This window comes from Pristis pectinata, chromosome 2 (assembly GCF_009764475.1).
Source record: "Pristis pectinata isolate sPriPec2 chromosome 2, sPriPec2.1.pri, whole genome shotgun sequence".
NCBI lineage: Eukaryota > Metazoa > Chordata > Chondrichthyes > Rhinopristiformes > Pristidae > Pristis > Pristis pectinata.
Window position 1 is genome coordinate 112,314,681 of NC_067406.1, and position 12,911 is coordinate 112,327,591.

At 39.0% G+C, this 12,911-nt stretch overlaps 1 protein-coding gene across 2 annotated transcripts in view; it reads left to right on the forward strand.

Annotated features, from left to right (window-relative positions):
• The window catches only part of arhgap10 (Rho GTPase activating protein 10), a 153,379-nt gene that overhangs the window by 41,396 nt on the left and 99,072 nt on the right, over positions 1-12,911 (forward strand). For both annotated transcript variants that reach the window (XM_052036414.1, XM_052036404.1), the window contains exon 2: positions 10,509-10,604. In XM_052036414.1, the coding sequence (XP_051892374.1) occupies positions 10,509-10,604 (96 nt within the window). The remainder of the gene's footprint in view (positions 1-10,508; positions 10,605-12,911) is intronic.

Consider the following 12,911-nt stretch of genomic DNA (forward strand, 5'->3'; position numbering starts at 1 on the left):
CCAGTAATGAGTGTTTTGTAAAGGTTTAGCATTAACTCAATTACATAATCAAATATTTCAATTATTAATCAACCAAAATTTAACTTTAATGATCAATGCTATATTTCCACATGCAATTAATTTTCTGTTAGATTATTGTCTCTGGAAATTTTCCCATCACCCACATTTAAGCTCGCTGGTCTGTGTTGTCAGGTTTATCCTTTCCCATAACAGGTATGTACCATTTGCAGTCCCCACATCCAAGGAGGAATAGATGATTTTGAACAGAGCCTCCATTATTACCACCCTTTTAGTAATCCAGGATATACTTCATGTGGGTTTGGTGACTTTTCCAATACCCTTCCCACCCTTTTGTAAACTGGGGTGCAGATCCAACAAGCCATGTGGTAATTTAAATAAGAATGTCAGCAGCAAACATTCCAATTATCTTTTAAATGAAGTTCTTCCTGATTTGAAATTCTTTCTGAGATGAAGTGGGAGAGATTCCATTTACTTGGTAATCTGGTCTGCCTCATTACAGTATTTGGTTTAATGACATCCAGTTCTGTCATGTATGCAATAGATGGGATCTCTGGGTTATGATGACCTGACTTGGGGAAATATGATTTTATGCAAATTTTCCCATACATCTTTCAAGCTAGTAATAAGAATAAAATGTTTCATGGCATTCATTAATGCCATGTATATTTCATTAATTTAATCATGGGTAGTGTTTGTGAAATGAAAGAACTTTAACGAGTATATGTAGAGCGATATGATGTGGGTTTCTATAGAAAATGGAGGTTTCTGACATACAGAGAAATTGACTTAGAGATTTTTCAGGAACAGAATCCTTGTATAACCCAGGGACTGCCTGTATTTGGATTTAACACTACATTGTCCATCTTAAGTTATAGATCCATATTTTAATATCAAACTTCAAATGCAACTGCAGTGGCATAAGTTTTTGCTCAGCTAGTGTCACCTTCAGCAGATGTATGGGCCAGTTGTATTTTCAAGTGTAAATATGAATTGTATTTAAAAAAAAATCCTCCTTCCTAAACCCAAAAGTCACCAGCTTGCATCTTAGTCTGTTAAGGTAATGTGCATCTCTAAAACTGAGTACCCTTTTACTCTTCTCCCTCCAAAACTGCAATGTTACTAAATTATAGTAAAGTTCCAATAATGCAGTATTCGATTATTCTGAACTCCTGATTCTTCAGCATCTGGCTCACTCATTAGTACATTAATCCTCATTATCCATGGATCCTGTACTCTGATAATCTGTGCTCCCCCCTCGTGATTTAAAAGGAACATGGGAAATGGGGGCTCTGAGAATATAGGGAATGCCATCCAGTTGAATTTTAAATGGGAGTACATGAAATGGTATCTCCCAGAATTTGAAGGGAATGTGGGAAATGGGGCCCCAGTAAAATTAAATGGAATGCAGGTAACAGGGCTTGGTGAATCTGAAGGGAGTGTGAGAAAAGGGGTCCCACTAAATTTGGATTTAACACTACAGTGCAGGAAAGAGAGTTCCACTGAGTTTGAAAGGAGTGCAGGAAACAGAGCCAGGTGATGCCAGATACCGAACAATCAAATACCAGATTATCAGATTTTTTTGTATTTGCAAAAATGGCTGTATGTTACTGGGAGTGTGGTCCAGGTGTGATGAGCTGAAACTAACTGGCTTCTGTTTTCCATGCTCCCTTTAACTCATTGGACACAGTTTTCTGCTCTTTAAACTCGCTGGGTTCACTGTAAAAACACTACTGTGTAACGTGTTTTTAAAAAACTGAAAGGGAAATGTGTTGGGGTAATATGAGTAATCCAGATAATCTGCCAGCCCAGCACCACCAAAGTCCCGAGGAAGTCAGATTACTTACTCTACATTTTCTGAGAAGTTCTTCCCCCAATAATTGTCTTTTCTAGATTCAATGGCTATTTAGGATTGAGATTGAGTTTTTTTTGTAATGTTAAACATAAAAAATAAGAAGAGGAGTAGGCTATTTGGCCCCACCAAATTTGTTCTGTCATTCACTGTGATCATGGCTGACCACTTCTCATATTTCCTTTAACATGGAAGGAGGCCTTTTGGCTAATTAAGTCTATGCTGGCTTCAGAGCATTCCTATCAATTCCAACATCCCACTTATTTCCCTGTAACCTATTCTCTTTCATATGCCCTTCAACTCCACCCTGATTCTCCTATAATCCACCTACACCAGGGATAATTTACAGCAGACAATTTTTGGGTGTAGGAGTAAACTAGACTACCCAGGGGAAATTTATGCGGTTGCAGGAAGAACGTGCAAGCTCAATTCATACAGCACCAGATGTTGGAATTGAACTTGGGTTTCTGGATCTGTGAAGCAATAGCACTATCTGCTGGGCTACTATGCTACCAACTTTTGAATTGAAATTCCCCAGCTACCAAGATTTGAGTTAAGTCTCTAGATCCATTATCTAGAGCTATGGTTGCTACCCCATTAACTCAACCACTATTCCTGTAATAACCTTGATGATCATCCATTCTCGATACTATATTCTTACTCTCTCCCTCTCTCTCTCTCTATACCCCTTGATGCTTTTTGCATCCAGAAATATATCTATCTCCTCCTTAAATATATTCAGCAACTTAGCCTCCATAACTCTCAGTGCTGGAGAATTCCAGGGGTTCACTCACTGAGTGGGGGGAAAAGAAAATTCCCCTCATCTCAATGTCTTGACCTCTATCTGGAGACTGTGACCCATTGGTTTAGACATCGCAGGCAGAGAGAAACATCTTCCTTCTATCCAGTTTGTTTAGTCCTGTAAGAGTTTTTGTAAATTTCAGTTAGACTCCCTCTTCTAAACTCTAGTGATTAGAAACCTGGTTAACCTAATCTGCCCTCCTAGAGCAGTCCTGCTATTCCAGAAATCCATATGGTGAACCTTAGTTGCATTGCTTCTATGGCAGGTATATCCTTTCTTGGATTTAGAGTCTAAAACTGCACACAATCCTCTGGGAGTGTCTCACAAGGCCTTGTGTAATTGTAGAAAATATCCTTGCTCCTGTACTCAAATCCTCTTGCTGTGAGGTCCAAGCTTCCATTTGGCTTCTTGCTTTATTGCACCTACATGTTTGCTTTCAGTGACTCTCCCCAATCTAACACAAGAAAATTGGAGTAAGAGCAAGCTATCTGGCGCCTCAATCCTGCCTCGCCATTCAGTTTGTAATTGCTGATTTACCTCAGGCCTCAATTCCTCCTCCCTGCCAGATCTCCATAGCCCTTAATCCCATGATCTTTCCAAATTTATCTACCTCCCCTTTAACTACTTCTCCGGAATTCCGGAGAATCTCCGGAATTCTGTGGTTGACAATTCCAGAGGTTCACTACCCTTTGTGAGAAGACTTAAAGAAAATGGTGCCTTTCTGTTTTTCTTGTTAAAGTGGATAGTTTCACACTTAGCTATGTTTTACGCCTCTGCCTTGTATTTGCCTGTCTGTCTAAATTGCCTTTGAAGTCTCTTTGCATCTTCCTTGTAATTCACATTCCCACCCAGCTTAGTGTCATCAGAAAACTTTGAAATGTTAGTATATTATGTCTCCTCACCTAAATGATTATATTTTATGAATATCTGGGGCCCACATAATGATCTCTGTGGTACCTCATTAGTTACTGGCTGCCAACCCAAAAAGACCCTCTTATTTCTCCCTTTTTCTTTGCTAATTTTCAATCCATACCAATGCATTACCCACAATACCATGCATTTTAATTTTACACTGTAACCTTTTATATGGGGACTTTCTCAAAATCCAAGTGGACCACATCCACTAGTTTTCCTTTATCTATTCTACCAGTCACATACTCGAAGAAACTTATTGGTTTGTCAATTGTGATTTCCTGTCCAGAAATCCATGTTGATTTTGTCTAATCTGGTTGATATTTTCCAAGTGTCATGTTATCTTGTTCTTTATGACAGCCTCTAGCATTTACCTCTCCACTAATGTTAGGCTAACTGGTCTGTAGTTCGTTTTATCTTTCTTTAAATAATGGGTTGTGGTAGGTACTCTCCAAACTGTGGGGACTATTCCATATTCTGCAGAATTCTGGTAACCGCTACCCATTGCATCCACTATTTCCATAGATATCTCCTTTAGTACTTTGGGATTTATTAGTTTTCAGTCCCAATTAATTTTCCCAGTACTATTTTGTTGGTAATAATTATTCCTTTAGTTCCTCAGCTTCATTACATTCTTGGCTCCTGATCATTTTTAGGAATTGTGTCCTTTCCTGTGATGACAGAAACAAAGTATTTATCTATTTACTTTGCCATTTCCCTCTCCCCATTATTAATTTTTAATTTTATTTACAGCGTGGTAACAGGCCCTTCCGGCCCAACGAGTCCGTGCCGCCCATTTTTTTAAAACCCAAATTAACCTACCCGTACGTCTTTGCAATATGGGAGGAAACCGGAGCACCTGGAGGAAACCCACGCAGACACGGGAGAACGTATAAACTCCTTACAGGCAGCAGGAATCAAACCCTGATTGCTGGTGCTGTAAGAGCGTTGTGCTAACCGCTACACTACTGTTCCGCCCCTTGAATTCTCCTTTTTCTTACTGTAGGGAACCTACACCTGATTTCACTTTTTTTTCTTTCTGTATATTTTTAGAAACTTTTGTAGTCCTTTTATGTTCCCTTCATGGTTTTTCTAATACTCTGTTTGTTGTCTCAATCATTTTCTTCACAAGAGGCTTACAAAACTGGAAACCTTTCTTGGAGAAGTGTTGATGGTCTGACATTGGATTCTTTCATGGCTGAGATCTGTAGATTTTTGGATACTGAGAGAATTGGAGCATATGGGGATTAGGAGGGAAAATAGCCTTGAAACACACTTCTTTGATTTGAGAACGTAATCAGAATCGCAGAGGCATTTTAATGAGCTATGTGGCCATCTTCCACTTCTGATGCTCTAAGTTCTTATTTATTAATGTATGATGCCCATGATGACTTTCAGTGAATAAAACAACTTGCTTGTACAAAGGTAGCAAATAACAAAATGGCAATTACTATGTTCATAAAAAATTGCAATGTTGCCAATTTCGTCAAAATGGTATATAAAAATATGCCAAATAGATGCCAATAGTGTTGTCCAGTATGCCAATATTTATTCCCAAAAGATGCCAATAAATATGCCCTAGTTGACAATATAAACAATTTTCCTTGGCTGGTTGGTCTGAATTTGTTTTAAGTCGATTGGGTCTGATTGACCAAATCGGTGTGCAATCCTTCTGACTACATAAATGAGCAATTCCAAAGCAAGTGGTCGGTTCACCTCCATCAAGCAGACCACCTCCTAGGTCATGTGCCGTGCCGTGCCGTGCCTGCCTGCAATAACAACCAGTAGTATTCCCACTGATGACACTCCAGCCCTGGAAATTGCTACCATACCTGTTCTGTCCAGGGTTCTATGTTTTCAACTTTCTTGCAGGGCAGTTTTGACCAATTGCAGAGTCTGTAAGGATGTCACATTTCCTTCCCTGAAAGACATTAGTCATTGTCGCAAAAAGTGGGTTGATGGGGCTAATATATTGTTCTGGGCATATTGATATTGTAATTCTTTTATGAGTGGGTAATTGTTTAACTGGAGGTTGTGGCATTTAGCATATCTCAGAGACCAGTCTTGGGCAGTCCCTTGGGGTTGAGGAAGATTTGCTTCCATACCACTTCTGTGGGTTCTGAGATGGTTAATGAGGTGATTGTGGGATCTGCAGAATGGGTCAGTGGTGAAGCAGGAAGTGATTGATGGGGCAGGTGTATATTATGGGAGTTGGTACACTCCTTCTGCTCTTTCCACTGGGCTTTTGAATACTCCTGACAGAGTTTCAAGGCTTTCAGTGCATCCCAAATGCTCCTTCTCTGTTTTGATTTGTCATGGGCCCTGGAGTCCAATGAGTCAATGAGGATGCTACATTTGGTTGTAAGTAGCCTTTGTGGATATTCTTGAAGTTGTTCCTCTGTCCACCTAAAAATCTCTTACTGTTTGTCTAGGGTGTGTGAATGATACAGCCTGCCCATTTGAGCAAAATGAATGCAATTAGATCCTTTATGCTGGAAATATTGATCTGGGAGGTAGCACTGATATTGATTTGCTTTTCCTGCCAGTGGATTTGATGGATTTGGTGGAAATGGTATCAGTGGCGAGGTGCAGTTTTGGAAAGGCATGATTTGCAAGGAAAGAGTACAACTCCTCTAGTGTTGCCATTCTCACAAAATGCTTGGTGAACAGCCTTGTCACAATTAACGCCTTGTCCCATCAGAGAGAGAAGTACGAGACCTTGTGACTACATCCTTGATCCAGACACTAGTACTCATTACGTAATGTGGCTGTTTGAACAAGAGACCATGTTTGTATCAACCTCACAATGGTAGGTAGCAATCATTGCCTAACTGGTAAAGGTCTAAACTGCACAGTGATCTCCTTCAGATTGGCTTCAAAGCAACAGTAACAACACTACAAGTAAATTTACATTAAAGGGTCTTGAGGTCCCTGCAAATGCAGCTCTTCTCTGACAACTTGCAACCAACAGGACCCACAAGGTGTCTGGACTGCCCTGAAGCCTACCATAATTATCATCTGTGAAGAGATTTGATAGGAGTGGTTTAATGAGAATGACCAGGAGATCTAGGAGCTAATTAAACACAAATGCATGTCATTCTTGGATGGGAAGCCCTGTCATGCTCCGTGGGGATAAAGAAATACTCTTTAGGCAACTGAAGACCAAGGTCCAACAAAAAAACTCGTAACCTGAAGAAGAGATGGTGGCTGGAACGAGTTCAAGAGATCAGTAACTGTCTGAGGAGGTCAGTATACTGTCTGACTTTGAGTGGAGATGCAGCTGCTTATTATCTTCATTTGATGGAAGTCCCACCAATAACAGGAGTATGACTGCTCAGGAATCCACTTCCACTGAAATTGTATCTGATCCCTTTTGTTATTGAGACTAGACTTATTTTTGGGTTGACCCTTCATATTCATGTCAAACAGAGGTGGCAAATGCAAATACATTTTGAAAATCTTATACATCTGCTTGAAAGGTTTGTATTTCAAATGTAAATACAGATTCGGATATTACACCACACAGAAAATTGCTGTTTAACAAGTTTAACAGACAATAGTTTGTACATAAATGACTCCAGTCTGGTATTAGTTGTCTTTAACCCTTTATTGAAAATCTAAACTTCTTTTTCACTGCTTTTAATTTTAGTCTCCCCTAAATTCCTTTAAGTGGTGCAATTATGGAAACAATCTGACACAAACCTTTCTTCAGATTCTAGGTGATCTTATCAAAAGATCAGTGAGAGTCCAGAGCTCTTGGCCTTTGTTTCCTAGGTCAGAAGTGGACAGGTCATCAAATGCTGTTCCCTTGAAATGAATAGTGGGGCGCTGCAGGAATCTGCTTGAACCCCACTATTCACAATACCAGTTTGGATTAGGGAACTAAATGTCATCTACACCTTGCAGATATTTTTCAAAGCTTGGGGGAGGGGAGAATAATAGCTGTGAGGAGGATACAAAAAGGTGCCAGTTTGATTTAGACAAGTTGGGTGAATAGGCAAATGCATGGCAGATGCAGTTTAGCATGGATCAATGTAAAGTTATGCACTTTTTATATATAAAAAAAAAATGTTATTTAAAGACAATGCATTACAAAACGGGAAGGTGCAATAAGATTTGGGTGTCCTTGTTCACCTGTTGCTGAAAGCAAGCATCGAGGTGCAGCAAGTAATTAGAAAGGCAAATACTATGTTGGCCCTTTATTGAGCAAGATTGAATTGTGCAGGGCCTTGGTGTGGCCCCATCTGGAGCTTTGTATGTAGATTGTGTTGCATTGTTTGAGGAAGTATGTTCTTGCCATGGAAGGAGTGCAATAAACGTTTACCACACTGATTCCTTGGATTGCAAGACTGATGTATGAGGAGAGATTGGGTCAGTTAGGCTATGTTTACAGAACAACGAGAGGGGATTTCAGAGAAACCAATAAGATTCCAATGGGATGAGTCAGACTAGATATAGGGAGGATGTTCCTGAATGCTGGAGAGTCCAGAACCAGGGGTCACAGTTGCTGGATGTAGGGTATGTCATTTAGAATTGAGATCAGGGGAAATTTCTTCACCCAAAGTGTGGTGAACCTGTGGAATTCTCTATCATTGGAGGAGGAGAATTGTATTTAAGGAGGAGGTAAAGGTTAAAGGGATATGGAGGGAAGGGGAGTGGGGAACAGGGTGCTAAAGTAGATGATCACCCATGATTATGTTGAATGGTGGAACAGGTTTAAAAGGCTGAGTGTCCTACTCCTGCTCCTACTTCCTGTTTCTAAATGCTGTTTCATCTGGAGGAGCGTTTGGTTGGGAAAAGAAATAAACTGGCAGTTATTGCATCCCCTGCAGTTGCATGGGGTGGCAGACGATATTGGGGTGATTGCAACACCCTGATTCACTGTTCAAAGAGAACAATCCCTTTTTGGAATCTTGAAAGGGGAGGTAAACATATGTTTAATGCTGGCAATGTGCTAAACTGGCAGATTCATTGCAGGTGGGAGGTGTGTGAGGATAAAAGGAACCTCTGTTTCTGGAAGGAATTAGACTAGAAGTGCAAAAGTGAGATGTCACAATCAGGGTTGTTGAAGCAGTTGTGCAACAGCTGTTGATGTTATCGAGGAATCCCTAGATTACTCTCTGTCAAACATCCCCATCTTGTTTTTCTTTTTTCTATTAATATATACTAAGGTGTAGTTCACAGCAGCCATTTAATCCATCAGCACATCTTGGGATATAGAGTAGGTTAGAGCAACCTAGGGGAAACCTGCACAGTCATGTGGAGAATGAGCACACTCTGCACCGAGGACACCCGAGGTCAAACCCAGGTCCTTGAATCTGTGGGGTGGCAGCACTAACTGCTGTGCTATTGTGCTGGTCTTTGCACTGCTTCAGCATGAACAAATTTACCTCTGTATTCTTTCCTTTGTTCCCTTTCCTCTCACCATGACCTTGCCACCTTCTAACGCCGCATTGCTCATCCTTCCTCTGTGGCTGCCACCATCTCTGCCTCCATCTTTGTCCACTTTATTACAGTATCTCCTCTCTTGCCTTCGCTGTTGCCTCCTCTTCCTCTCTGCCACTATCTCCAACTCCTTTCTCCATCAGCAGCCTTTCTTCCTCTCCCTCTCCCCTTTCTCTCCCTAAGTCGTCCATCTCCTTGTCTTCCACTCAACTCCACTCTGCCAAATATCTCCTGCTGTATCAAATATCTGCCCGCCACTTCCCCTTAGTCTCACCTCTCACTACAGTATCTTTGAAATTAATAAAAATTTCAGAACATTTAACAGATTTCATGTTTTATTTCTAGCTTCTAAATAAGAAAACAATATCATACTGAGTCTTATTTTTTCCCAAAGGGAAGGTATTGCTTCTGATGTGCTGTTGAGACAGAAAATGGCTTGATTCCAATGTTTTGATCTTGCAGTAAAAAGATTAAATGTCTTTCATTGTGTTCAGACTTCCTGTGTATAGCTTCAGATGTCTGCTGTGGCCAATTTTATTTTTCCAGATTGTTGAGGGGAAAAAGCCCCCTAGAGAATGAACCAAAAGCTAATTTTGTAGTTTATTGATTTCTGGGAATTAAGCACCATTTGTAGATGTAATTCAGTCAAGTGTTATGCTTGATCAGGATTGTATCTGAATCTTTGACTTGGATAGGTGTGTGAATATTTTGGGTTGCTTTGTCTCTTTTCAATATTTTTTTACAAAAAATTGAATGTGAAAAGTCAAAGAAAATAGTGGTCCACAGGGAAATCTGAGTGACTTTTAAAGCTTTTTTTTAAACAGAATACAGCACAGCAACAGGCCCTTTGGCACATGAAGTAATGTGTAATTCATTGGCAAGTGAATGAGCACATTTTTTTTTAAGTTTCTTGATTTAAGATCAACTGTGGCAAAATCAAATCCATGAATATTTTTCAACACTTATTTGAAGCTATCACCAGCTTTATTTCATGGTAACAGAGTTGCTAACAGAATGGTTATGAGTGACTAGTAGAAATGATTTTAAATGGATGTAGGCATACTGTTTGGTTAATTTCAAAGCTAACCAAAAATGCTATGCAATAAAAGAAGTGTTAAAATTAACTTCTTTGTGTTGTCCAAGAGTGTTTGTTGATACTTCACATTTTCTTCAACTTAACAGACTGCTTACATTTCAATTTTTAATGAGCATTGACTTTTTGTAGGGATAAGCAAATTGTAGCCTTAGGAAAGTCTTCAGATCAAATTTCCTTGCTTAGATGAGTATCATTGTGGATTTCATTTTATAATGTATTTAACATATATTTTAAAGAATTATTTTGTATGTGCAAATTTTATAGTATTTGTGCAGCTGATTATATTTTTAGGGATTTGGGGGAACTTTCTATAATTTGTGTTTTACAAATAAAAACAATTCTCAGATGTATTTGGATTTTTATAGTTTGTCTTTTTCTTGCAGCCCTTTCAACAGCACAGCAGAAGTTTGCTCAGTCCCTTGGAGAGTTTTCTTTTGAGTTTATTGGGGATGCTGAGACAGATGACGAACGATGTATAGGTAAGTGGGTCTCATTCCTTGTATGAAGCCATAGAAAATAATGTGGATTGACTCTTGATTCTAAAAAATTATATCCAGAGTTTTGAAAAATTTTGTATGTCACATCACTGGAGAAACAGTTGTAATTCTAAAAATGACAAAGTAATATTTATGAAACATGTAGGCCTGTAACTGTCTTTTTAAACTTTTGGCTGAAATGTTCTGTGGATTTCAATGCTTGGATCAGGAAAAAATTCCACCTTAGTTCCAAATAACATCTTTTGTTTTTCTATTATATATGTATGTATCTCCAACCTTTTGCAGTATTTTTGAAAGGTTCATTTGTCCCTCTCTTGAGTTAATCTTTGTAACTGAAGCATGTATTTCTCTTGTTAAGCATGTATGTACCTATATTAGTTATATCAAGTTGAGAACAAAATAAAGGGGCAGATCTTCCTGGAAGGCATTGAAGAAACCGTTGGCTGCCTATCCCAGGGCCATGCTTTTTGTTCCAATGTGGCCCAGGTGCAATCTTCTGATGCCAGCACTTCTTGTTAGAATGCACCATTGGCGATGCTGCAATAAAGGAAAAATACTGCAGTGGCAGAGGATGAGTTAGTCCTCTAGTCTTGCCAGCCTTCGAAGCTGTTGCTATTATTAAATGTTTATAAGTGCCTCTGATAGTCACAGTTGTTCAGTAGCACATGGAAGCCATCAAAAATAAAAATGTAATTTCAAAAATTGTTGAAAAATGTGCTAACTTAAATTTCTAATACACTAAAAACACACACATTTAAAATAGTTCACTTTTTCATTGCTTTTAAACTGAGAAAAATCTCCAGATAGTTTCTCCCAGCAATCGTTGGAATGGAGCCACTGCTCTTGGCATAGGCTCAGCAAGCAACTTTCCCAGCCTGAGGACTGGGAAGTCTGTGGGAGTTTATGCTGATTCATTGGGTCCTATGATGAGTGCACAGGTGCAGGGGAAGGCCAAGGGCACATGGCAGGATGGAAGATGTCACAGCTGGTTTGGGCTCACATCATCACTGGAAACATGAACTTCTGCAAAAATAAGTTGTTAAGCTCAGGCATTAGCACTGGTGTCAGATTAGCATATCCAACCCCAACTGCTGTTGTGGTTACAATTTAGAATTTTGCAGCAATAACTTAACATACAAGTTTCCGTAAGTAACTTTTAAGGATTCTTCTTCTCCAACCCATCCACCAAAATCATAATTTTTCTATTAATGTGCACAGTGCAAAGACTCTCAGTAAGATCTTGAACAATGCATGGACCATCATCAAGTAGTGTGTAGACCCAAAGATGAGGACAGTTTGCTGTTTTTTTTTGCAAAGCCTCATTTTCCCATGTGGCTCTTGACACATTGACTTGAGTTTGCAGGGAGTTTGGGGTTTCCTGGTTGCCCATATTTCTTGGGCTCCTGCAACCTGATACCCATGCTGACCTCCCTGCTGTCTGTCAGTCATGCCTGTGATGACAAATTATGGATTATGAATAGTAGTGACAGCTGCCTGTGTTGTGAGGAAACTCCCTCACAAGTTAATTATTTAATATTAGTAATGACCAACTCCAAGCAAGTCTGATTTAAGTTATGTTCGGGTCACAGTTTATAATTGGATCAATGATTAAATTGGGCTCCTAAATAATTGTAACGTAAAGATTTTTTTTTATACAAGGTTCCAAGAATTTATAAACTTTTGAAGCTACTTAATTTTTTTTTAATCCCCATGTGAATCAGGTTGCCAGCTCCAGGCAGTATGAATCTGGAGAGTTGATTGTATGGGATTTGACCATCTGATATTTTCCTGCAATTTGCAAAGGTACCCAGAAAGATTGGGTCCTGGTAGCAGAATGCCTGTGTTTTACCATAAAAGTATTAAATAAATTCAAGAGTAGTAAAAATAAAATCCATTGCCAAAGTGAGACTTAAAGTCTACCTATATTTTTAGGTTTTCTACTTCAGAAAACACAAGTTTCATCAGTAAGAGTTATTTTCCCCAAATTAAGTTTTCTGTGGTAGATTTTACAGCAGTTTATTCAGCAAGTTAAATCTGAGTTTGTTCAGTTTTTCTTTCCTGTGCACTTTGGTTCGTTGATTTATTGAAATTCAAAAGCATTATACCTATTGAGAAACAAAGGTGCCAGAATTCAATTTTAAACAAAGCTTGTTTATTGCCAGGGCGCATATACTCATTAATGCCATGAAAGTTAGTTTTTTTGTAACAGCAGTACAGTACATTACAAATTACATAAATTAACATAAGTTATGCATAACTTGTGTGACCTAGATAACAAAAATAACATAA